The 25576-nt window shown below is 65.2% G+C and overlaps 2 protein-coding genes across 5 annotated transcripts; one reads left to right on the plus strand and one right to left on the minus strand.

Moving 5' to 3' along the window:
* Positions 1-5518: 5518 nt before the first annotated feature.
* Positions 5519-12726, minus strand: TMEM59L (transmembrane protein 59 like). Of its 2 annotated transcripts, none has more exons than XM_074565992.1 (8): positions 12491-12726; positions 10962-11067; positions 10597-10691; positions 8630-8776; positions 8422-8530; positions 7980-8091; positions 7708-7825; positions 5519-7436 (listed from the first exon to the last, which is right to left on the minus strand). In XM_074565992.1, the coding sequence occupies exons 1-8, from the start codon at positions 12641-12643 to the stop codon at positions 7275-7277; spliced, it is 1002 nt and encodes a 333-aa protein (XP_074422093.1). In that variant the 5' UTR covers positions 12644-12726; the 3' UTR covers positions 5519-7274. The 2 variants fall into 2 exon arrangements, with proteins under 2 accessions (XP_074422093.1, XP_074422094.1); XM_074565993.1 differs by having other exon boundaries at positions 7708-7848; positions 7979-8091; positions 12491-12719.
* A 4431-nt stretch (positions 12727-17157) lies between these two features.
* Positions 17158-25567, plus strand: CRLF1 (cytokine receptor like factor 1). Of its 3 annotated transcripts, none has more exons than XM_074565441.1 (8): positions 17158-17954; positions 21926-22204; positions 22834-22963; positions 23314-23483; positions 23746-23903; positions 23990-24158; positions 24441-24630; positions 24779-25567. In XM_074565441.1, the coding sequence occupies exons 1-8, from the start codon at positions 17882-17884 to the stop codon at positions 25125-25127; spliced, it is 1518 nt and encodes a 505-aa protein (XP_074421542.1). In that variant the 5' UTR covers positions 17158-17881; the 3' UTR covers positions 25128-25567. The 3 variants fall into 3 exon arrangements, with proteins under 3 accessions (XP_074421542.1, XP_074421541.1, XP_074421538.1); XM_074565440.1 differs by having other exon boundaries at positions 24441-24623; positions 24779-24930; XM_074565437.1 differs by having other exon boundaries at positions 24441-24619; positions 24779-24930.
* Positions 25568-25576: the final 9 nt, after the last annotated feature.

Below are 25576 nucleotides of genomic sequence, written 5' to 3' on the forward strand. Positions count from 1 at the left end.
CATTCTTCTTCTTTCTGATCTTCATTTTTAGCCATCAGGATGTATTTGAGTCATATTTTCACTTCCCCCCCCCCCTTATAAAACATGAGGTCTAGCAATGTACCTTTCACTGCAAGCCAAGCTCTCGCATATCCCACGACTCCCACAGCTGGGGCTTTAAAATCTGCGTCCAACACTGTGAGACTAATGACAAAATCATGAGCTGGCAGCGCTGCCTTTTCCTCCGACCTTTTCGTTTCATCCTGCAAGCGCTCAGAAACAGGAATTCCTCACAGCTCGCAGCGCTATCGGTCCACGCAGTTTGTGTTGGGTGGAGGAGGCGGACGGCTGGCCACAACGGGCTTTTTTCCCCAATTCTTGCTAGATTTTCCCCAGCACAACAAAGCCTCTCCGGTCCTTTATTCGCTATTGTTATGCAGGAGTCTGCGGGTGACCTCCCCCTCGCTCCCTGCCTCCCGCACAGCATCATCGAGGGACACTGCTCCATCTCCTGCTCGTCACGCGTGTCTGGAGGCTGCTGTGGGCTTTTTCGGTGTCTGCGCTTCTGGACGGTTTTATTCCCTCTCGATTTCTGGTAGACTGCTCTCTGCTAATCCCTGTGTAATCCCGGCAAGCGTGTGAGCCCAGGGAGGGGGCAAGCATGCGGGCCGGGGTGCATCTGCGTGTGCTGCCTGAGCCGGGGCTCTCCGTGTAAAGATAGGCCGCGGCATCGCCTGAGCTGGTCCTTCTCCTTCCCTTTTATTTTGCCCCATTGGGATACCCTGCCTGCGTCTCCCCACAGTCCTGTTCAGGCTTGGAGATGTTTTAGCTCCTTGGGACGACATTGGTCTCTCCTGGGAGGCTGGTGAAGGTGAGATGCTCTCTCCTTCCCCCCCTTGAGCACCACCTCTGCCAGTTGCCACTGCAGATAACTCTGTGGCTGAGACTGGCCGCCAGCCCTGGGGGATGTGGGACTCCCAGCGATGTGGTTGTACCCGAACGCCCCGGGCAGGGTGAGGTCTGTGGGCTCCCACCTATGCTGGGGCGCAGACCAGCCCTGCAGGTCCCTGATCTCCTGCTGCGGAGCCGAACAGACACAGCAGCCTCTGCTGAGGCTCCGACACAACACACCGGCCGAGCAGCATCGCCTCCCTGCCGGGATGGAGATGACCCGGGCAGCGTTACGCACCCCGTGGAGCAGCGGTGGTAGCACAGGCATAGATATTGCCATGTCCTACGCCGACGAGCGAGCGGGAGGAGCAGGCGTGAGCAGGAAAGAAGAGAGCAGAGCCACGGGGGAAAGCTGAACACCTTCTTTGATGAATCTTGGGCTCCTTCCACTCCCACGCGCAGCAGGGCGAGCTGACGCACGCGGCACCCGCGGGAGCCGGCTGGAGGCGTTGGCCGTCCCCGGCGCCATTCGGCACCGGTGCGAGGCCACGATCCAGCAAATCCCCTCTGCACGTGCTGCAGCGTTAGGCACACGTGTCGTTCCCGTGAAATCAGGGGGACGGGCTCCAGCGCCTGCAGGGGAGCAGGTGCTGCACCGCGCCGCCGCGTCGGCACTTAAGGGAGCCCGATTCCCACCCGCCCGGCCAAACCGCAACCATACATCCCTGCTTTCCCTGACCAGCTTGGCTGCGCTCCTCACCTGGCAAAAGAACACACGGCAGCGAAAATAAACACGGAGGGAAGCGAAGCCCCTCATGGCCCGGCGAGCGAGGTCTGCGTTCCAAGAAGTAATGAAGCCCAGGGAATGGAAAATGCATGTCACTTGGCGGCGGGCTGGATGCGCGCAGGCGCTCCGTGCCGGCTGCCGAGAGGGTGCTTCGCCTCCACACGGCATGGCCACGGCACAGCAGCTGCGCCAGGTCCAGCCAGCGGCACCGCGCTGAACTCTGACATTTGAAGACAGAGAATAATTTGGCTTCATTAGCCTCCCCTTCCCCCCCGCCCCAAGCGGTCCCTCGAGCCGGGCTGGAATGTGCGTGGTAGGGACAGAACCAATCCCATTAGCATGAGGAGATTGTTTTTCGTTTGGTTTTGTTGTTGTTGAATCACCCGTGGCTCCGCTTCTTTGGGGTAGGTCATAGGAAGGCGGACGGGGAGAGGAAACCCATGGATGTGTTTTCCCGGGTTGCCATCCATGGCACGGTGCTCCTGGTGGCCTGATTTCAGCGGTGCCATGAGGTTTCCATCTTTGAAGGCCACATGAGCTTTGCTGCCGGCTCCAGGACGGTGCCCAGTGTGGTTTGAAGGAGCATTTTTATGGGCAAGGGCTCAGCTCCCACAGGCCGGGTTGGGGTGGGATGGGATGGGGCCAGAGGTGCCGCTGGAGCTCGTGTTGAACCCCATCCAACTGCCCACGCCGCATCCTCATCCTCGCTCCATCTCTGGATGGATGGAGACTTACCTCCGCTGAGCTTAAAGCTGAATTTACAGCTCTGCGTGTTGGTCAGGACAGCACCGGATTGCAGCCATGTGCTAGCAGGAGCCGGGCCAGGGGCAGTGAGAGGCAGCTGGAGCCGCTAGAAAATATCCTTTCCCCGGCTGAGATAGGAGCCCAGGCTCTTTTTCCATCGTCTTCAAAAGCCCTGCTCTGGCAGGGCCCAAAAGCGCTGTTTCCCTCCGGTTGTGCTTTCTCACGAAAGACCCTCATTGCTCCAACAGGAGACAAGAAGAAGAAACCTCTCCCCAGCTGCTTTGTGCCCAGCAGCATCTCCCCGGGGGTGCGAGTGGGAGGGAGCGAAGGGGAGCGGTGGGTGCAGACCCTGATGAACCAACACGGTGAGAATCGGTCACAAATCACGAAAATGGGGGTTGGCACGCCTGTGTGCAAGGCAGGGACTTCTCGGAGCCCTTCCCCACGCTGCTGTCCCAGTCCTGGGCTTTCTGCCCTGTGCGGCATCCCCGGACCACGGAGCCCAATGCTCTTCCCAAGCAGAGACGTCCCGGCAGGACACGGCACAGGGCTCCGACAGTGGGACAAGGACCTGTGAGCGCTCCCGAAGTTATCCTGGGCATGGGAGAACGACACCATGGGGAGCAGACAGCCAGAGGGGAGGGAAATCCGTGCACAAATGCATTCGCCGCGTGGCCCGGCTCCTCAGCTGGAGTGAGCGAGCAGCGGTGGAGCGGGGCCAGCTCCCGGCAGCTGAGATTTGCAGGGGGGGAGAAAGGAGGGGGCATTTTCCGGAGGTGAGAACAGCAGCCCAGCGCAGGCACCGAGCGAGCGGCCGGGAGGCCGGGGGTGCCGACCCCAACCGCAACCAGCGGCACCCCCTCAACCCTCGGCACCCACGGAGGCTGAGCGATGGCATCACACAAGCCAGGAGATGCTGTGGGGGTCCGTGGCGGAGGCGTGGGGGACAGTTTTATGGCCTCCCCCCACTTTTTGAGGCCACTCCTGGCCGCAGCGTGGCTAACAGTCCCCACCTACCGGCCTGCGATTTGTTGCTGACCCGTGGCTGGACGCGCGGGAGGCGAGCATGGGTGCGCAGATGCTCACCGTGAGGACGCAACCCGCCATGGACTTGTGGTCCCCCACATCCTCGCCGCCATCCGTGGGATGGAGGGTGCGATTCCGCCACGGGCCGGCTTGCCCGTTGCTCTTCTCTTTGCCGATGGGGCCACACACCATGAATTTCGCTTCCCTCCTCCGACAAGGAAAAGGCGTCGGGTGGAAAACACCCTGGCTGCCTGCTGCGGGGAGTGGAACCAGCTAATTTCATGCGTCTCCTTCTTGTTAGAGTGGGGTCCCTCCTCACCTGCTCCTGGGCACAGTTTCCTGCACCCCGAGCCAGCAAGAAGGAATCTGACTCCAGTTTAAAGGCGAGGAGCTTGTCCACGGTTTGTAGCCCGGCTCCCACCCCAGGAGGGGACCAGCTCGGAGCCGCTGCCCGCGGCGGGCAGGGTTTACCAGCTGTCTGCACCCATCTCGTGCCCTGCCACCTCCCTCTGCCACCAGCCTGCAGCAGGGGGATACAGAGACCCCCGCACTGGTGGTCTCACCCCCAGGCGGCACCATCCTGGGGTTTCCCAGTTTGCTCCCAACTGCCACTCCATCACCGCAGGGTGTCCGGGGGCGAGCGGCTGCCAGCACCCTGACCCAGTGCTGGGACCCTGGGCTCCTCATGGAAAACGCTGGAGAAAGAAACCCCCTGGCACGCCATCCGGGGGGCACTTGGTGGCTTGACCCTGGCTGGGGGGCTCTTCCCTCTGTGTCGTCACCTGTGCCTGTCCCAAAGGCTGCTCAGCGCTGGGCTCCCATCCCTCAGCCCTCCCCTCTTGTCCTGCCGGCCCCCGACACCCCTCTGCCCACCCTGGGACCCCGAGGCACCCAGCGTGCTGCTGAGGACACCGTGTAAGCCCCCGGGGAGCGCGGCCGTGGCACACACTCTGCCTCCCATGCCGGCCCCGCGCAGCCAGGGCTGCCCGGAGCATCCTCCACACGGCAGCGAGCTGAGAACAGCATCCCTCTCCCCTCCGTTTAGCCATCCCAGCCCGCAGAGCGCAGCTTCCCCCTCCCCGGCACCCGGCACGGCCGCACTGCGTGGGGGTGACACCGCACCCCCGATGCGGGGACAGGCAGGGGCCGCGCTCCGGCAGCGGAGGCTGCTGGCAGGCTCTGCATCCCCTGTGGAGATCCTTCTTTGGCTGCGACTCGTGTCGAGCACCCCAGCACCCATCCGCAGCCCTCCCCGGGGCCGGGCAGCACCTCCTCGTCCCCGGCTCCACATCCCGGAGAAAACAAGCAGCTGAGGCCAGAACCAGCCCCGGCTCCTCGGGGGCCCCGCGCCGCTGCTGGCTCCGAGGACGGGACCCCGCTGAGCTACTGAAGTGCTAAAAACGAGCCTCCAGGCCCTTGCGTGAGCTTTTGTGCCGGGCTTGGCATGGGGAGAGCTCGGCTGTGGCGTGGACGCGGGCGCCACGCCAGGAAAAACACATGCCGCGGGGGAAAGGTGGGCGCGCGCACGTGCGAGCACGTCCCAGCCCTCGAGCCCGGGCAGCCGCGGCGCGTTATGCTGACGTGTCACACGCGTGCGGGGCCCGATTTACACTTTCCTTCCTCGAAATGGGCACCCGGGGTGTCGGCGGGTGATTTTCAGTGGGAAAAACCCGTGTTCCCCAGCCCTTCCTTCTATCCACGCGCGAGCACATGCACGCAGCCCCCCCCCAGCCTCCTCCTCCTCCTCGCCGCTGATGGGTGGATGCGTTGGGGTGCTCAGCCCCCTGCCCACCCCCCAGGGGTGCTGGTACCAGCTCCCCAGGGAAGGCAGCATCTTTTTTTACGCTTGACACCTCTCGATGCGGTGAATCTGCCAGCCCCGCAGCCTGCAGCGGAGAGAAGCATCTGTGCGAGACAGCCCAAGCAGGGGATTTCTCTCCCGTTTGCCAGAGGTTTCATCCCGGCTCAGCTTCCAAAGACGGGATGGTGAGCTGTGAACAGAGCCGCGTCCTCCTGCTGGCCCCATGCAGGGGCTCAAACCCGCTCCCCAGCAGGTGAGGGGCACCCCGTGAAGCCACTGACTCACCCGGGTCTGGTACAAACCTTTTATTTCCCCTTTGCCCGCGCCGCCCGGCCAGCTCGGGGCTGGCTTTGCCCTTTGGAAGCGAAGCCGGGGGGGGGGGCTCCACATCCAGCCTCTCCCCCGAGCTCGCAGCCCAGTGCGGGTGCACCCCAGGGACGGGGACAGCCGCGGGGCCAGGACACCACAGACTGCACCGAGCTTTACACTGAGCCGAGCGGCCGAAAAGCGACAATGAAAAGTGTACCCCAAAACGGACACGAGACACACAGTCCCCTCCCCACCCCCTCCCCAACCCCCAGTTCCCCAAACCCAGATATGTTGCGTGGGTGACAGTGATACGGAGCAGCACAAAACCGGCGGGGATGGGGACAGAAGCCCCCCGCCCCACCATGCCATGGCCCCCCTGGGACCGCTCGGTGCTGGGGAGCAGCCGGCACACAGAGAGAGCCTAAAAACCCGAGGGTGGGGAGTTGCGGGTAATAAGTTAATCTGTACAGATGTGTTAGGTGGACATGGGGACAGAAGGGACCGCCACCACCGAGCCATCCCCCCCAGCACAGGGGTGACCCCACGGGGTGCCGGGGACCCAGGAACCACATGCCGGTGAAAATCAAACCACAAAACGACGCATGAAGGCAAGTGATGGAGAACGGTGGGGAGAGGGGGAGACGACCCGGCTGGCACGGGAGCAGAGCCCTGCGGAGCCAGGGGAGGGAGGGGACCCCTCCACGCCGAGGGGTGAGCCGAGGGGGTCCCCGCTTGGCCGGGACTCCCCAGAGCTGGCCCCCCACGTCCAGGGCAGTGCCATGAGCGTGAGGACGCAGAGGCCGGCTGCTGCTAGGTCCTGCCATCAGCTACAGCCCCGCAGGCTGCACCGCTCCCGGTGTGGGGCAGGGATGCTGAGCCCAGGATGGAGGTGTCCCGGCAGCTCCCACCGCCCGCCCGAGCTCAGACACAAGCTGGGAGCACAAGGCAGGGAATTGCTGCCTCATCCCCTGCTCGGTCCCGCACCCAACCTGTCGGCATCAGGGCCAGCTGCTCCAAAGGCACCACGGAGCCGGGAGGGGAAGGAGCCATCCCGGGGCCCCTCCACAGCGCCGGGAAGGGGCCGGCTGGGTCCTCGCGTGGGCACGGAGGCGGCGAGATCCGCTCCTCTCTCCGGCTGCCAACGCCAAATCCATTCGCCACGTTTCGGCTCCCCAAGGCAATCGGCTCCGGCCGGCGGAAGGGAGTTCCCAGGGCCGGAGACGGCGCCTTGGAGGCTCAGCCCAAGGTGGGAGGCCGGGGATGTGCCGAGCCAAAGCCCAGAACGTTGCAGACACTCTCCATCCCCCACCGCAGCCGGCTCCCTCCTGCCCAGCGCTGGACCCATGCCCGGAGGGCTGCGGGGCCCCGGGGGGCTCCGGTCGGGAGGAGACGGACCGCCCCGCTATGAGGACAGGCTCCCCCCAGCCTTCCCACTCTGGCAGCTCCTCTCTTGGCTCTTGAGTGCTGGAAACCAGGATCCCAGCACGGCTACGGAGGAGGCAAAGCCACTGCCTGGCTCCCGGGAGCCTCCTCCGCAGCGGCCATCTCTGGGGGGGAGAGTGGGACCGAGACAGATCGTACCCCCCATCCCCGCCGTGATGGAGCCAGGGCTGCCCCTCCGGGAACCGGGGACATGGGGCAGCCGGAGGGGCAGCGGAGCGGGACCAGGACCGGGCACGATGCTGTGGGGACAGTGACAGGGAGGTGGCACGGAGGTGATGGGAAGGGGTGGGAGCGCTACAGGATGGTCTTGTCCAGGTCGACTTTGAGGGGCAGCGGCCCCGCGTCCTCACCGCCATGCGGGGGACACAGGGTGACGGTGATGACGGGCGGCAGGGGGAAGGCGCCAGGGCCGTCCATGTCCTCCAGGTACTCCTTGTCCCCGTTGATGCTCAGAGGCTGGAAGAGAAGCAGAGGGGACCGTGCAGCCCCAGAGCAGGGGACAGGAGCCTGTTGTCCCCAGACTGGGAACACCGCAGGGCTGGCTGGGGACGTACCGCACAGCACGGACATGCCGGCGAGCCCAGCATGGTGGCTGGGGACCACAAACACTGTAGGGCTACGTCTCAGCCCTGCAAGGCTCACCCAGCCATGAGGAGGAGACCCAGGGTGTCAGAAACACCCCCCATAGAACCCCCCCGGGCTGCGCCGAGCACCGCGCGCCCCGTACCTGGGTCTTGACGTGCTGCTCGGGGGCGGTCACCAAACTGGCGCAACTCAGCCACAGCATCACCATGATGGAGAGGAAGAGGCAGGCGGCCAGGATCCAGCGAGGAAGGCCTGAGCGCCTGTAACACCCCACCGCCCCCCGCCAAAGAAAAAGGACGAGTTTATGGCAGGGCACAGGGTGGGAATTTGGTGGTGAGGGGGGAGCATCTGCTCTGGAGTGTCCGGCAGGCCCAGGCCCCCCCCGCGTCCCCGCGCAGCCCCCGCTGCACCTACTTGGACATGCAGCCGAGGAAGTCGTGCTCCGGCTGCGGGGGCTCCGGGTGCTGCCCCTTGGCTTTGCCCCGCGGCTCCTTCATGGGGGGCTTCTCCCCCTTCGCCCGGGGGCCTGGCGGGGGAGAGGCGATGCTGAGCCCAGCACCCACTGCGGGCACGCCTGCCCCGCTCCCTGTCCCCTTGCCAGCGGGTGATGGGGTGCCAGGCAGCCCCCTCGCCCCCCAGGAACCCTCTCCCTGCTGGGGGGGCTGGAGGATCCCAGCAGCTTCTTGGAGCAGGTCCCGAGTCTGGACTCACCCCCCCTGCATGGGTGCGGGGTGTGGGAAGCTGCTCAGACTCGAGAAGCGGGTAATTTGTTTAGCTCTGGAGAAATCGGATCAGAGGCAGGAGGGCTCGGAGGCTCCCGCACCCCCCGCGATGGCAGCCCCGACCCCCTCTGCACCTGTGTGGGGCTGGGGGACGTGGGCGCTGGACCCCGGTCCCGGCTGCACTGGCCGCTCCGGCTGGGTCTCCTGCTCCTCGGGCACCGGATACTCCATCTCGGGCTGGGACTGGAGGGTCGGCAGGGAAAGAGGGAGAAAGTGGTGAGCGAGGGGGTCCCCACCCCTCTGGGCACCCAGCAGAGGGAGGGGACGCGGGACACCCCCCACCTGAAACACCACGACTTTGCCGTCGTCCGCCTGTAGGTAGAAGGTCCAGGTGGAGGAGATGAAGCTCTGGGCAGAGCTGACGATGTCGTTGCAGAAGGTGGAGACCAAATCAAACATGGAGAACGACGGCACTTTCAGCTCCGGGCTCTGCAAAGGAGCGGGGACATCGGTGTCACCGCCGTCCCCTCATCACCCACCCCAGCGGACAACATCCCACGCTGAGGAGGTGGCCGGGGTTGAGCTGGATGCTCAGATCTGGGGCTCAGGCTGCTTCTCCCGGGGCTGGGGACGTGCAGGACCCGTGGTGCAGCCCCGGGAGGGTCCCTGAGCCCAGGGCTGTGGTCCCCAGGGCCACCACCCAGCCCCGGGACCACCACCCAGCCCCGCGGCCAGCACCCGGCCCCTCGGCAGCCCCGTGCTCGCACCAGCGCTTTAAACAATAGGAGCGGAGCGGCCGAGATGCCGAGGGCGTTTCTCTCCTGGCAGCCTCTCCGTGCCCTGGATTCTTGGCCATCGCGGCCGTTTGTTATTTTTAAAGCATCCCTGCTGGAATCCGCTTGGCTGCTCCCTGCCACTGGCTTCGAACATTTTCCGACAGCCCCTTGCACGGTCAAACCAGCAAACAGGAAATAAATAGGTCAGATTCTGTATCTAATTATTATGCTAAATCTGCTTTGCCTGCTCGTCTGGGAACCCGAAGGAAAAATGCTTGGGGTGGGTGAAGGGGGTGACAGCCCTTCTCCGTCGGCCGGTCGCTGCCCGATGCTCATCCCCAACCCCGGAGAGGGGCTGGGATATGTGATCAGGCACCAGGAAGGTCTTAAAAACAGGCTGCAAAGCAGTTTTTCAAAGGAGCTGCAGCTTTCTACAGCACAAATTTATCTTCGTCTCCACGTGTACAAAGCCAAAAGCCTCTACCTTGGGCCAAAGTCTAATTTAATTAATTGGGCAAAAGCTACAATAACTAAATGTAGGAGGAAAAAGCATTGCTAATTGCTGGGAAGGATAACAGAGCAAAACCGGGGGAATCTGCAACTGTCAGAACCTCTCAGCATGGGAATTGGGCGTAATGGCCCAGCCTGGCCCAAATCTGCGGCAGCCGGGGTTGAGCCCGGTTCATCTGCTTCCGATGCTTTGACGGAAGGAGGGATGATGGATGGATGGAAGGAGGGATGGTGGATGAAAGGATGAAGGGAGGGAGAGAGGGATGGGTGGATAGAGGGATGGAGGGAGGGAGGGAGGGAGAGATGGATGGATGGATGGATGGATGGATGGATGGATGGATGGATGGATGGATGATGGATAGATGATGGAGGGCGGGATGGATGATGGACAGATGACGGATGGAGGGAGGGAGGGATGGGTGGATGGACTGCACACGTGGGGTGCTATAGCCTCCATCCCCTGGCAGAGAGGGACCTGGATGGGGTCCCACGGGAGGAAGGGCTCCTTCCTAAAGCAGACTGAGAGCCAAGCCACCACGTCCCAGCGTCCCCCCATGTGGTCCCAGGCAGGGGGTGGCCGGTGGGCTCAGCAGTGTGGCAGTGGTCTCCATCGCATCAGCGCTGCCTGCTCTGCCCAGCAGCAGGACAAACTTTGGTCCTTGCCATGCCCAGCGTGACCGAGACGCCCCATGTCCCCATGCTGGGGGTCAGGCAAGGGCTGAGGTGAAGGAGGCCAGGAGTGGAGAAGCCACCCCGAGGGCAGCCCCGTGGCTCCAGGCTCCTTGTGGAGGCAAATGCCTTCCCCGGCTGGTCCCCGGCAGCCCCGTGGGGTGACGGCACAGGGACGGAGCAGCCAGGGTGCCACAGGGGGGGCACATCCAGCCCCCGCCACCTCCTGCCCACAGACCCTTCGGGGCAGGAGACAGAAGCAGAGACGGGGCAGAGCCACCACTGGTGGCACCAGGGACAGGCTGGGTGGGTTAATGGCGGGGACGGGGGCTCCCCATCTCCCCGGCCCCTCACCTTCTCCTTCCTGCTCTCCACCTCGGGCAGCTGCTTGCGGCACCCTGTCACGCAGCCAAACTGCTCCTCTGCGTTGCTGTAGGCTTCGGCGCACGCTGCGAGGCAGGGGGTGGGGGCAGAATTAGGGGGTGCTCGATCCCCTTGATGAGCCCCACACCCCCAAGACCCCCCTACCCCTCCTGATTTATACCCAGTGGGTGTAAATCTGCGCCCCGCTGGGTTTGCAGCAGGGTCTGGATGCGGCCCGGGGGCACCGCGTGGGGCTGAGCGGGAGTGGGATGGTCGCGATGGGGCCGGCGGTAGGCGCGGGACCCCCCCGGGATGGTGTTTGGGGCGCAGGGGCTGCTCGGCCGCCGGCTCCTCACCTGCCTCGCACTCGGCTCGGGTTGTGTTGAGCTCGGCGCTCGCATCCACGAAGTGACAGATGGAGAACAGCCGGCAGCCCCGGTAACAGGCGTTGAGAACAGCATCCTGCAGGGAGGAGGAGGAGGAGGAGGAGGAGAGCGCGGAGCTGGCACCAAGCTCAGCCCGGTGGCTGCGCCGGACCCCCATTGCGGCCCCTGCCGCGCCCGGCTGGGGGGCACCGGGCACCACCGCCCTCCCACAGGACCATGGTCGGGGCTGGCACCCCGAAGGCGGGGCAATGGCATCCCCGGGGAAGGGAGAGCTGCCTTCGCCCCCCCGGTTTGCACCTAATGGTGAGGTTTGCACGTGGCCTTGTCCCCATCGAGGATGTGGCAGGTCCCCCCACCTCTGTCGGGGCACCTGGCACCAGCCAGACCCTGGCATGGGCTGGCAGGAGGTGGGGGCTGCTGGGGTGTGTGTGTACAGGGGGGGTGCATGCACTCGGGGGGCTGGGCACACACTCGGGGGGATGCATGCGGGGGGGTCACTGCCTGCATCTGCACACACAGGCTCCGGGGAAGCAGGTGCCCCCACGCAGGGGGGTCTGTGGGCCAGCGGGGGGGCGCGGGCAGGGCTGGGTGCTGGCAGGGAGGCAGCTCAAGTCCAGGTGGGAAAACAGCTCCAGCCCCAGCCCTGGCAGCGGGGACCGCGTGGGCTCCTGCCAAGGCGCTGGCCTAGATACGGCCCTGCCACCGTGGGGGCTCGGGGACGGTCCTGGGTGCCACCACACGGCCCACGGCACGGCTGTGGCAGCTCTGATCCAGGGCTTTCCATGATGCTCCGGGTCCAGCAGCCAGCACCCGGCTCCGTCTCAATCCCCACTGCCGTGGCTCCGTGCTGGCCCACCCTGACACCACGGTGTCACCCGCTCGCCCCGGCTGTCCCCAGCCCCACTGGCCCTATGCCACCAGGGATGGCTCTGCCACACCACCGGTGATGGGGTGTGGGAGGGCAGATGGGGGGGCTGGGACTCACCAGTGGCACCCCCAACCCGGGGTGGCTGCCCCCAGTGAGGGCACCCCAAACCTGGTGCAGGTGAGACCCGGAGGACACCCCAAACTGGGATGGGCGAAACTGCTGTGGGCACCCCAAACCAGGGGGGGTGCCCTCACCGGGGGCACCCCAAACCCATGTCGGAAGAGACCACCGGGGCTCCCCCGGTGCCCCCCTACGGTGCTCCCGGTGCCCCCCCCGTGCTCCCCGCGGGGGTGGGCCAGTGTGGGGCTGTGCAGCGGTGATGCCCGTGCAGGGCGGGCTGGTGCCCCCGCTGCTCCCGGTCCCCCCCGATGCTCCCGGTGCTGCCGGTACTCCCGATGCTACTGATGCTCCCGATACCCCCGATGATGCTCCCGGTGCCCCTGGTGCTCCCAAATCCCCCCGATGCTCTCGGTACTCCCGATGCCACGGATGCTCCCCATGCCCCCGGGACCCCCGATGCTCCCGGTGCCCCCCCCGGCGCCCGGTGCCCGCGGCGCCCGGCCGGACTCACGGCGGCGGCTCGGCGCGGCAGGCTGCGGCCGCACTGCCCGCGGCACCCGGCGGTGTCTCCCAGCTGGGGCGAGAAGGGGTCGGTGGCGGCGGCGGCGGCGGCGAGCAGGGCCAGGCCGAGGGCGAGCAGGGCCCGGTGGCGGCGGGCCGCCATGGCGGGCGCGGGGCGCGGAGCGGCGCGGAGCGGAGCGCACCCACCGCCGCCGCCGCCGCCGCCGCCGCTGCCGGCCCCGCCGTGACGCGCCGTGCGCCGTGCGGGGGGAGCCGGGGGCGGGGGGAGCCGCCGCAGCCTGCCGCAGCTCCGCCGGCACCGGCAGCCCCCGCCAGCGGCACCGGCGGGCAGCGCGGAGCGGGGATGGGGGGAGCGGGAGGGGGGGGCGGGAGGACGCGGGGGTGCTGAGAACCGGGGATGCGGGGGGATCAGGGGATGCGGGAGGAGGAGGGGGGCGGGGAGCGGGGGATGCTCAGGCACCGGGGGATGCAGGGGTACCACGGGATGCAGGAGGATGGGGGGGGCTGGGGAGCGGGGGATGCAGGGGGAGCGGGGGGAGCAGGGGTACCACGGGATGCAGGAGGACAAGGGGGTGCCCAGGCACGGGGGGGGGATGCAGGGGGACTGGGAGATGCACAGGGACCAGAAGGTGTAGGGGGAGCGGGGGATGTCGGGGGACACTGGGGGACGCAGGGAGACTGGGGGACACGGGGGATGCAGGGGGACCGGGGGATGCAGAGGGATCAATGGGGCACAGCAGGACTGGGGGATGCAGAGGCGTGGGGGGAGCCCCACTGACACCAGCAGCACAGAGGGACTGGGGAGAGCAGGGCGAGCGGGGGGGACGTGGGGACTGGGGGGGCACATTGGCACCGGTGGCACACAGAGACGGGGGCTGCCCTGGCACTGGGAGCACCTGAACCTCGCTGCCCCCCAGGCCAGCACCCCCACAGGGACTGGCCCCCCAGGGGGAGACGAGCCCCTTGTCCCCAGCCGGTGTTAGCCCCAGACGTGCCACCCTCCATGGCCCTCGGGGCCTCCAGGCGTCGCCTCTGCGTGGCCCCCCCCTCCACCCGCCCCACAGGGCCCCTTCCCAGCCGGGGCGTGGGGCTCTCCCTGACACCCCAGATTTACAGCTTTGATTTCCCAGGGTTTAAAAGACATAAAAGGCGCGGGCTTGGCCCCGCATGCCGCCTCGCGCTGCCCTGCCCATTAGCCTTATTTATGGCAGCACCCCAAAGCGGGCCCGGGGGGGGGAGGAGGAGGAAGAGGAGGAGGAGAGCTGGGGGCTTCGCTAACCTCCCGCTCTAATGGGGAACACATGGCAGGACCCCGGCACAGGGAAGGGGGGGTCTCCCGGTCCCAGCTCGGGGTTGAGGGGTGCTCCGTGCCCTGGGGCAGGGGCAGAAGGATGGGGGTGGCCGGGTCCCACCGGGGACGGCCGGGGGAGTGCAGCCCAGTGCCCCCCCCGGGAGCAGGGAGCGGGGCCTCTCCTCGCCCCACTGCGCTCCGCCAGCTTATTCATCTTGTTAATCAAACCAGGGCCGGGAGAAAATGTGCTCCGGCCGGGCTGGCGGGGCTGCCAGGCCGGCTCCGCTCCCCCCTTCCCCCTCCTGGAGCCCGGCCAGCCCCTCGGCCTCGTGTCCGGCACCGGTGACTAATGGCCAAGTAAATGGGATAGATTGGGGGCCGTCACCGTAAATCACGGCACCGCACCGCAGGTGAGGTTTCCCGCTGCCGGGAGGGACAGACCCGGAGCCCCAAACCCCAGAGGGACCGAAACCCAACGGATCGAGTGCCGGGAATGCCGGGAGAGTTGTGCCATGGGCTGAGCAGCTGGTGGGCAACACTCCCACCGCACCTGCCCACACCACGCCTGGCACCCGCCCATGCTCCATCCACTCACTTTTTAATGGAAAACACCCTTTCCCAGGCAATAATATTCCAGTTGGCAAATATTTACCGCCCTCCCTCCTCCCCTCTCCAGAAACACTCGCTGCCTTTTGCATTTATCACTACTGACCTACATTTTTTTTTTTCCCGGAGCCTTTCGTGAAGCCTCAGGCTCCCCCCACGCCGGCCGGGGTGTCCCCGCGGTCCCCCCCTGGGACCCGTGACCCGGTGTCCCCACCCCGCAGAGCCCAACCCTCGTGCTCAAGCAGCCCCTCGACATCAACTGCATTTTTTTCCCCCCATCTAGAGATCAGCAAACGCCGTCGCGGGACTTTTTGTGCTTCCCAAAGCAAACAGAGCTGGGAAGGTGCGGCCGCCCGCGGCGAGGATGCTCTTGAGCGAAGGGGGTTGTGTTGGTTGGGGGGGGGGCAGGGAAGGGGTTAAACGGGTTATAAATTACCCATGGATGTGGAAATGTGACTGAGAGGAATATAAAGAAAACTCTGACTGCTGGATTCTTTGCATTTCTAGCCTCTTTATTTTTCCCCCAGGTCACTTTAAAAGGATGCAGGCAGTCAGAGGCAGCTCCGCTTTTTCTGGGGTTTGGGGTTTTTTTTGTTGTTTGTTTTTTACACCCTGGCCCTCGAGCCAGATGCTGTCTCTGTCCAAGGAGTTTATGGAGCGAGCTCTGGCTGGGAAACCAAGTAATTAGATTAATTCGGGGTAGATGTGCTGGGCCCGGCCCCAGTGACACACGATGGAGGGCTGGCAGGGAGTTGATGGCTGGTGGGAAGCCGGACGGAGGATGCGCAGCCCGGCTTTGGGGATGTCACCGGGGCCACCCCAGGGTCCTGGATCCATCCGGGGGGGTGACACATCCTGCCTGGGCAGAGCGGGGAGCTCGGGGCTCCGCTGTCGGGGAGCTGGGCCCCACGGCCAGATCCTGCACCACAGCAGGGCAAGGAGGCCCTGGGAATGCGGCCACGCCGGGGGGGCAGCCGGACCGCGCCAGCCCCGGGGGACCGCGATGCTGACGCCGACAGCCCGGTCCGGGGGTCAGAGGGGCTGCGGGGACAGATCCTGCCTCCCGGAGCCCGGCCGGTGGCTTGTGGGCAGGAGGGAGCAGCCCTTTAAAGGTCACCGTCAAAGGGCAGCGCTGGCCACGTCTGCCACGTCCGAGGCGCTGACTCAGAGAGCCCAGAGCGGCTCTGGCATCTCCGGCTGCTCCCGCTGCCGCCGGCTGCAGCCCGACACCGCCCCGGCACTGCCCGCCGTTGGGGACCGCAGGGACGGCAGGGCTGGCTCGGGGCTGGCTCTGTCCCCCTTCCCTGTCCCCATCCCAGAGGATTGGGTCCAGATGCTGCCCTGGGTCAGGGAGGGTGAACGTCCCCGAGCCACCTGCGCTGACACCCTGGGCACGTCCCAGGTGACACCAGTGGGGACTGACCCTCCCCTCTCCTCCCAACGCCACTGTCCCGCCACCCTCCCCCTGACCCCCCACCAAAGCTTCAAGCCACCTTTTGATGTCGCCTTCGCTGGAGCTCGCCATGTCCCCTCTGCCAGCACCAGGACGGGTGTCACCCCTCCGCCAGGAGCCCCCCCATCCCTGCTTCCCGAAACAGCCGTGCTGAATCCCGCTTTATGGTGGCTCCGGGTGGCAGCCGAGGGGCTTGCCCGGGGGAGGGAGAAGGCAGATGGGGGGAGCGGTGCGGGCAGGTGGGCAGCCAGCGTGGCTGCGGGTCCCCACTGCGGCTCCAGGGGGGTGAGTTCTCCTCCCCCCCATCGCCCCCCAGCACCCAGGGATCGCTCCCGCCCCAGGGTGGCTTCCCCGGGGCGGGTGGAATCCGGGCGGTGGGTCGGGAGCGCGGGCGGCCGCCAGCCCCCGGGGCGGCCGTGATTCACTCGGCCAGACTGCAGCCGCTGGGGCTGAAGTTTCTCAGGCTGGGTGGCTCCCGGAGCCTGACATTTTTGGGAAATTTCAACAAAAACAATTCAGAAGCTTCCAAAAAACAGGACGATGGGAAAAGGCATTGCTTTGTCTCCCTCCCGCTCTCTTTTTTTTATTTTATTTTCTAATCCACGCAGTCCCTTCGGCCAGTGCCCAACACCTCGGAGCCCTGCAGTGACTCCCACGCAGCGTCCCCACTGTCCTCGCATGGCCACGGGGCTCAGCCCCCCCGGTGCTATGGGGCAAGGGCTGGCTCATGGTGTCACCCCTTTGGGCAGGGCACCCTGTGCCACCCAGGTGTCCCCTGCCACCCCCAACTCTGTCCCCCCATGCTCCATCCCCTGCAGGGACCGATGTCCCTGTCCTCGCAGCCAAAGGGATGCCGGGTGCAGAGGTGGGACAGGGAGGAAAAGGACAGGGAAAGCCACCAGACAATGTCCCCATGGGCTGGAAATACCCCCCACCCCTCAGCTCTGAGCCCCCAGAGTCACCCACAAACCTTGGCCACAGCAGTGGTCCCATGGCCCCGGGGCTCCCAGCTCCATCCCAACCTTGGGGTCAGGGCCACTCCTCTGCTGGGAGGGGAACATGACCCAGGTGCCCCCCAGCATGGGGTGCTCTCAGGGCACCCCACGACACCCCACCTGCACCCCAAGGCTCAGACCTAAAGGATGCGCAGCAGGGGACGGCCCACGCTCAGGGATGGTGGCCTTGCCACCACCAGGACCTGCTGTCCCAGGGCTCTGCCACCTGTCTGGGGGTCTGCAGAGCTCTGGGTGCCACCGAGTCCCAGGCGGGGAGACAGAGGGAGGCTCCGGGACGGAAGCGTGATGCCTGAGTGGATGGCTTTGCCACAGTGCCAGTGGCACAACTGGACACACCACCACCACCACCGGGCTGCCCAGGACCCCTGGGGACAACGACAGCCCCAACCCGACGGGGGCTCGGAGCCACTTGGGGCAGTTTTACCACCTTTTTAGGTTTTTTTGGGAGGAAAAAACAGAGATGATGGGTTTGATAGAAAACATGGGGATTTACGGGAAGATATTCCCGTTTTCATCCCCCCCGCCTCCAAAAAAAAAAAAAAAAAAAAGTAATATAAAGTAATATCAGGATTTTGGTCTCCTGGAGACACTTTCGATGGGGGCGGCGGGGGGGACCCCGTGGGGGGGCCCGTCCCGTGCGGCGGCGGGAGCGGCCCCGGGGGCACGGGAGGGTCCGCGGGCGCCGCGCATGACTCACCCGTGGGAAGGCGGCCCCGGGGCGGCTCTTCCTCACCGGGGCTCGGGGGAGCGGGACACCGGCCCCGCGGGACGGGGCGGCATCCCGGGGCAGCGCCGGGCGGGGGTCGCTACCGCGGCCGGTACCGGGGCAGGGCGGCGGGGCCCCGGGGCCGGTGCCTTTCTGCCCCCCCGGGGGCGGGCCCGGGCCGGGCGGGGCGGGGCCAGGGCGGCATTTAGGGCTTTGGTAACCGGGGGTTGCTCAGACTTGCTCGGGACTTCCCCGGACGTGCCGGTGCGCTCCGCCGCCCCGGGCACCGACGGGCACCGGAGCCGGCCATGCCGCCGCTGCCGCTGCTCGCCCCGTTGCTGCTGCTCTGCCTGCGCCTCCTCCGCGCCGAGCCGCTCGCCTGTGAGTACCGGGGACACCGGGGCGGCTCCCGCAAGGTGGTGGGGGGGGTGGGGTGGGGGCGATGCGGGGGGTCCCGTCGGGGCCGGGCGCTGCGCGGAGCCCCCCGGGGCTCCCCCGTTCGTTGCGGGCCGGGCGGGGGTGTATGTGTGTGTGTGTGGGGGGGGGGGGGGGTGCGCCGTGTGTCCCCCCCTCGGGGTGCGGAGCGGCCCCGGCAGCGGCGGGGGCATCGCCGGGCGCACCTCGGGGCTGCGCGTCGCGGGGTAAGAGGGGACCCCCCCGCCGAGGGCAGGCGGGACCCCCCCGTTGCCCCTCCAGCAAGCAGCCACGACCCCCCTCCCTCCCCGTCCCCGCAGCCCAGCCGGGACCCCCCCTTCTCCCCGCAGAGAACAATAGAGGAACCTCTTTTTGTTCCCCCCCGCCATCCCCGAGAGCAGCAGGGAACCCCCCTCCTCCCCTGGGGGCAGCGAGTGCCCCCTCTCCCCATGGAGAAGAGGGACCCCTCTCCCCGAAAAGGGTGGGTCGTCCCCCTCCCCGCCGTGCAGCCCCCCCCTCCCGGAGAACAATGCGGCTCCATTCCCCACCCAGGACAATGGAAACCCCCGTCCTCCGTCCGGAGAACAATAGCGAACCCCTTCCCCACGCGACCCCCTCCCACCCCCGGGAGCGATGACCCCCCTTTCCCCCCCCAGGAGCCTCTGAGACCCTCCTCCTCCTGCTGAGAACAACGGGGACCCCCCCTGCCCCCCAAGAACCGTGCCCCCCCTGTCCCAGAGAACAATGAATCCCCTTTTCCCCACCCAGAACAATAGGGAGCTCCCTCCCCCGTGGAGAACAATGAATCCCCCCCTCCGCCCCCCAAAAAAATACCCCCGGGGGGCTCTGCAATGATGCCCATTTGGGGGTCGCACCCAGCGGTGGCAGGTCTGGGAGGTGCCACCTGTGGGCTGAGCTGTGGGCGGCCTCAGCCCCATGGGGATTGGGGTCCCCCCTTGCCGTGGTGGGGGGACAAGGGAAGGCTCCCCCCTCCCCACAGAGCCCTAAACCCCAATTAGCCTCCGTCCCACCCGTCGCCTCGGTGCTTCTCCTCTGGGCCGAGCGCAGGGGAGGCGAGATCCCGCTCCCCGCAGCAGGAAGTTCGGCTTCCTCCCTATGATGGGAATTTCTCAAGGCGATGGATGTTCGCTCCGGCGCGCAAACGGGTCCCGCCAAGAAAAGCCACCACTCCCGTAGCCCTGGCACCGGTGAGGCCACAGGGTCCCGGCCACCCGGGGCTTGGACCCCCCTGACCCAGACGTGTCGTTAGCGGGGAAGTAGCGCAGAGCAATAATTGGGGCAGGAATTGCAGAAGTGGTGGAGAAGGGAGGAAGAACACTCCAAAAAACCCCTTTAGGAGCCGTTAAGGAGAGCGTCCAAATTGAGATGGGTTTTGGCACAGAGTGGTGCCCACCCCCATGCCCTCCCCGGGGGCCAGAGGGGTTAATCCCACCGGGGACGATGCAGGGCCGTGGCCGGACCCCGGCTGGGGCTGACCCTGCACCTTTCTACTCCCTCCACCCAGTAAGAGGATGCCCAGTGCTGCCCTCGGCCACTTTCACCCCCCCCAGGACCCCCATTTTTCCCCTTTCCATGGGGGTCTGGTGCAGCCGAGCGGGGGGAGCGCTCACCCCGCGGCCCCTCGACGTGCGGCGCTGGGGAAAGGCGAAGCCAAATCTCCTTTTAGAGAGCGAATGTTTCCCCTCGGTTCAGCTCGGTCGCGCTCGCTGGAATGCCTGGGCTTTTTATAAATCCCTCCTCGAGCTGAGGGATGGGCACGAGAAATGCCAGTCGGAGAAGAGAAAGGGAAAAAGATAGCGGAAAGGAGGGATAAAGCGTTTTCGGGTGCTGTGTCTGCCTGCAAACCTCATTGCTTGAGCTTTCGAAGAGCCCTAATATATATATATGTTCTTTTTTTTTTTTTTTTAAATTTACTTTTCTTGCAGAATTCAGGGCTGCCCAACTTTCCTTTTGTTCTTCGGGGCAATTATTTATATTATTTTTCCTTAACCCCTTTGCACATCTTCATAAATCTTTTTTAACTGCGTGATCTCTGACACTTATCGGCGGGTATTTTTCTTTTCTTTCCCAGCCCCTTAAAACGCCGATATAAAAATAAAATGAAATCCGGCCCTTCGGAAGAAAAGCATAAACGTTCCTGACACCTTGGAAATGTGGTTTTACTTTATAGCATTACTTAGCACCTGATCAGCATTTTTTTTTTTAATAGGAAAGCCATAAAAGCCCCGAGCAGGTATTTTCGTTGCGACTTGCACATTCCACAGGCTGCCTGCGCCTCCCCGGCCCTTTCCTCTCCGATCTGAAAACTTCACACTTTTCCCTTTTAAAACACATGTTCAGTGCCGTGTCTGCACGGAGGGAGGAAAAAAAATTGTAGGGGGAAAAGAAATAAATATATATATATATAGGTATAAAATTGGCCCCTCCAGAGGCTCCTGCTTCAAGGAGGAAAAAAAAAAATTGCAGGGAAAAAAAAAAAAAATATATAAAATTGGCCCCTCCAGAGGGTCCCGCGCGGAGGACGGGAAATGTGTCTGTTTTACGGCGCTCGTGTGTGTTTCTGGTGCTGTTTAGATTAAGATTTAGGAGAATTAGGGCCCGGAGCGGCGGGGCCGTTACCGGCCGGTGCTGGGGGGGGGGGGTGGCAGCGCCGGGGATGCCCTTTGGGGAGGCCTCGCCGGAGGGTGGGGCAGGACGGGGGCTGAGCGCCCCCCCCCCCCCAACACACACACACACCCCCCGCCCCGGGGAAGGGTTTGCTTTGGGGTGGTGGGATGGATCCGTGCCATCACCCGGGGATGCTCGGGGTCCCCAGCACTGGCGTCTCCGGGGGGGTTTTACACCCGGATGCTTTTATACTCCCCCCGCCCCGAGAGCATCCCCTGAGCCAGGGCAGGCAGCGCTCATTAAGATACCCCCGGGGTGAGGAGGATTTGGGAGCAGTAATTGCGGCGCTGAAAGCCGGGGAGGTCGGAGGGGAGAGGAGGTCGCGGCGCTTCCCGGGAGGTAATTTGGGATGTCCGCCCCGGCGCGTGCGGAAGGAGCCGATAAGGCTGATGGACGCGGGCGACCCCGCGGCGGGCTCGGAGGGGGGGGGGGGGGGCTGTTCTTCGGAGCCTCGTGGCGGAAAGGTCTCGAAATAAAGCAGTTTGGGGTTTTTTTTTTCCATCCCAGAGGGGGTCCCTGGTGGGGACCACGCGTGGGGGGGCGGTGTGCCGGCTGCCGGGGGTGGCCCCCGGGGGTGTCCCTGCGTGGGGGGGGCCGCGCGCCGAGGTGCGAGCGATGGGTTTGGCAAAGCCAATGTTGGCCCATGGCTGGCGTCGGACACGGCTGGGGCAGCGCTGCCCGGCCCTCCGCGGCGTGATCCGGGGCGGGGAGGGGGAAATAATCCCCCCCCCCCCCCAAAAAAACTTTCCGTAGTTGCTTTTGAAATCCTTTTGTCGTGAAAAATTTAAGAAGCCGCAGCCCAGCCCTGGAAAAACCACGGCGTCGGCCGAGACCCCCTCCCCAGCCTGGCGCTGCGAGAGCTCCCCAAAGGCCGTCGACGCTTCCCGGCTTCAACCTCCCCCCCCGGCTCTGCCAAGGAGCCCCCCGAGCTCCCGGGGAGAGCGCGGCCGAGCCCGGCACCTCCTGCGCTTCTGCCTCTGCCTCGGAGGAAGGCGAACGGTGCTGCGAGGGGCTGTGCCGTGACACATGCATAACTATATAGACCTATATTTATATATCCAGATGAAAAATTAAAGTTTAAATAGATAAAAATTGATATAAAATCTATTTAAATAGACAAAAAGTTATAAAATCCATTTAAATAGATTAAAAAGTTGTAAAATCTATTTAAATAAATATAAAATAGATAGACATATAAAATTATATATAATTTTTTTTTTTTACCCCTCCTTTTGTTTCTCCGGCTGCAGACCCCGCAGTGATTTCCCCCCAAGACCCCACCTTGCTGATCGGCTCCTCGCTGGTCGCCACGTGCACGGTCAGCCCGGACTTTCACCTGAAAGCCGAGGACCTGTACTGGACCCTGAACGGCCGGCGCCTGCCCGCCGCCTCCTACGCCGCCCTGGGCCCCACCACGCTCAGCGTGGCCCTCGCCCGCCTCAACGGCTCCAAGCAGCAGTCGGGGGACAACCTGGTGTGTCACAGCAGAGACGGCGGCATCTTGGCCGGCTCCTGCCTTTACGTTGGACGTACGTCGGCGGCGCCGGCGCGGTGGCACGTGCCGGGTTGGACCTGGCACCGTGTGCCGGGGTGGCCTCGCCGGCCGGGCTTTGCCCCGTTTTGGGATGGGGAAGAGCCGCGGCTCTCGGCAGAGCCGTGGGAGCCATTGGGGATCCCCCTGGGGATTCACACCCTGGCTCTCGCCAAATCGCGCCGGAGGCTCCCAACGGTTGCTCGGTTTTAACCGTCCCCCATGGTTGTGTGCCCGGTGCCCCGACCTGCAGCCGCCGCCTCCGGCCCGCGGAAAGGCTGGTTTTTGGCAAACGCGTGGTAAAATTACACTTGTCCGAATCAATAAATCATAAGATTTTATCTCGGGCTATTTTAAGGACGATGCGACGTCCTAGGAACTGGGAACGCAGCTTGGATTTGTTTTTTGGGTTGCTGTTGCTGAAAGAAAACAGCCCTGGAGCCGGGCGCAGGCAGGGGCCGGGCGCAGGCAGGGGCCTCAATCCCTCCATTCAAGGCATTTTCATCCGCGGGGCTGGAAACCTGCGGCCGGTGGGGACCACGGTGGCATAGCCCGCGAGGCTGCGTTTCACCTTTTCATCCCCCTCCGCCTCTTATTTTTTATCATTTTTTTTTTCTCCTCTCCCAGTACCCCCAGAAAAACCAGTCAACATCACTTGCTGGTCCAAAAACATGAAGGACCTCACCTGCAAATGGGCGCCGGGGACGGAAGGGGAGACGTTCCTGCACACCAACTACACGCTCAAGTACAAGCTCAGGTGCGCCTGGCCCCCCTTTAATTCCTCTCTAAAAAAAAAAAAAGCCAGTGTGGGGTTTGCAGGTTTATGGGGTGGTGAGGAACGGGGAGCCCAATGCCTCCTGGCTGGCCCGTTTGGGGATGTGATGAGTTTCCTCGTGTCTCAGCCATGCTCCATATGTGCCGGGGAGGAGGAAGAGGGTGGGGAGAAGCCCCCGTGGTAACCCAACACCTCACCAGCGCGATGCCGGCGGTGTAAAGGAGCCGCGGTCCCCGCCGGGAGCGGCCATTTCCTCCGGGGATGGGGGAGCGTCCTCGGCTGGACCGCGGCACCCGGCGGTGCCAGTGCCGGCACTCAGCGCCCGCCCGCAGGTGGTACGGCCGAGACAACACGTGCCAGGAGTACCACACGGCCGGGCCCTACTCCTGCCACATCCCCAAGGACCTGGCCCTCTTCACGCCCTACGAGATCTGGGTGGAGGCCTCCAACCGGCTGGGGGTGGCCGTCTCCGACGTCGTCATGTTGGACATCCTCGACGTGGGTGAGCGACGGCGCCGCGATGCCACCGCCATGCCGGTGACCCGACGGGGTGGGGAGCAGGCGATGGGGTCACTCAGTGGGATGCTGGGGTCGGGGCGGGGGGGGGGGCAGCAGGAAATGGGCGATATGTGAGCAGAATTGCTCCTAATCAAATTAGGCTGTTTTCCCCGAAGTTTGGGGTTGTTTTTTCCCACCCCTGCGGCCCTTTAACCCCCGCGGCGCTGCCTGCGCCGGCCCCACCAGCCCCTGCCCTGTCCCCGCAGTCACCACCGACCCGCCGTCGGACGTGCACGTCAGCCGGGTGGGGGACCTGGAGGACCAGCTGAGCGTGCGCTGGAGCTCCCCGCCGGCTCTCAAGGATTTCCTCTTCCAAGCCAAGTACCAGATCCAGTACCGGGTGGAGGACAGCTCGGAGTGGAAGGTGGGTGGCCGTCACCCGCCGGCGGCGAGGGGACGCCACGGGATGCCCAACCGCGCCGGCGCTGCCATCTCCTCCTCCCGCCCCAGGTGGTGGATGACGTGGGCAACCAGACGTCCTGCCGCCTGGCCGGCCTCCGCCCCGGCACCGTCTACTTCGTCCAGGTGCGCTGTAATCCCTTCGGCATCTACGGCTCCAAAAAAGCCGGCATCTGGAGCGACTGGAGCAACCCCACCGCCGCCTCCACCCCTCGCAGCGGTGAGCGCTGTCGGCGTCGTTTGGCAGGCAGGGAGGGGATGCTGGTGCCGTGCCCCCCCTCCCCTGCGCACACGGGATGTGCCGGGGGGACCCTTCCCCGCTCCGTGCCCAGCACCTGGATTTCTTGCAAAGGAGCCAATTCAGAGCTCGGTTTTCCCAGCTGGGAGCCAAAAAGCTGCTTGTTTTCCTCTCGCCCATCATTATTTACGGCACGGTGGTGATGAGGGGTGAGCAATGTCCCCCCCCCCCCAGCGGCGGCACTGACCCCCTTGTCCCCCGCAGAGCGAGCGGCGGGGGGCTGCGACCCCAAAGGGGGGGAGCAAAACACGACGCTGCGGCGGGAGCTGAAGCAGTTTTTCGGGTGGGTGAAGAAACACGCCTACGGCTGCTCCAACCTTGGCATCAAGCTCTACGACCAGTGGCGCGTGTGGCTGCAGAAATCGCACAAAACACGCAACCAGGTAGGTAAGGAGCCTTTTGCACTTCTTTTCCCCGGCCTGGGGGGATGCGGGGTGACCCCGGGGACGCTGGTGGGGGGGACGACGACATGGGACATGGGGTGACACCGACCCCGGGGCGCGCGGCCGGCGGCGACGCGGGGCTCTGCTCATCTTCCGCAGGTTCTTCCCGGCGATAAGTTGTAGCCCGCGGGGGACCGAGCGCCGGCAGGATGAGACGGGGCGCCCGGCGCCCGCCCGGGACCACCCGTGCCCACCTCGGCCCCGCCGGGGGGGGGCAGGAAGGCGGCCGGGGCGAAGCGCGGCCCCGCAGCCCCGGGGGACGGGATGGGGTGAGGCGGGGGGGGCGGGTTGGGCCAGCCCCGGGAGCCCCTCACGTGCCACCGGCCCCGTGGGACCGCAGCCCCCCGCCGCACCCCGCGGCAGCGAGGGGACCCCCCAACCTCGCTCGGCGGGGGGAGGCACGGAGGTTTTGCTCCTTACCCGCCAGCCGGAGCAGCCTCTGGGATGAAAGGGGCGGCGGGGGCTTCCCGGGTGTCCCCCCACCCTTGGCACAGCCCTGCCCCCCCCCGCCCCCGGCCCCGGGAAGTGATTTTGGCTGGTTTGTCCCCGGGGACCCACGTGCGAGCGCGCGGGGGGGGTCCATCCCCGGGGAGCCACGCGGGCTGGTTTGAGGCTGCTGGGGTTTGCCCAGTGCCTGCTCCAATTTTGATTCAAACCAGCCTTATTTTGGTTCCATTTCAGTCAATTAGGAACAGATTTAAGCTTAATGCCAATAAACCTCTGAAACCCCAGCGGGGTCTGCGTCAGCGGAGCGGCGGCAGCGCGCGGGGACGGGGATGCAGCGGGCAGCCAAACGGGACCCGTGTCCCCCGTCGCCCCGTCCCAGGGCTCCCGGGGGACCTGGGCAGGGTGACGCTGGGCGGGGGACAAGCCCTTTAGACCACACGACTCGGGCCA

Source organism: Larus michahellis, chromosome 23, assembly GCF_964199755.1.
Source record: "Larus michahellis chromosome 23, bLarMic1.1, whole genome shotgun sequence".
NCBI classification, from domain to species: domain Eukaryota; kingdom Metazoa; phylum Chordata; class Aves; order Charadriiformes; family Laridae; genus Larus; species Larus michahellis.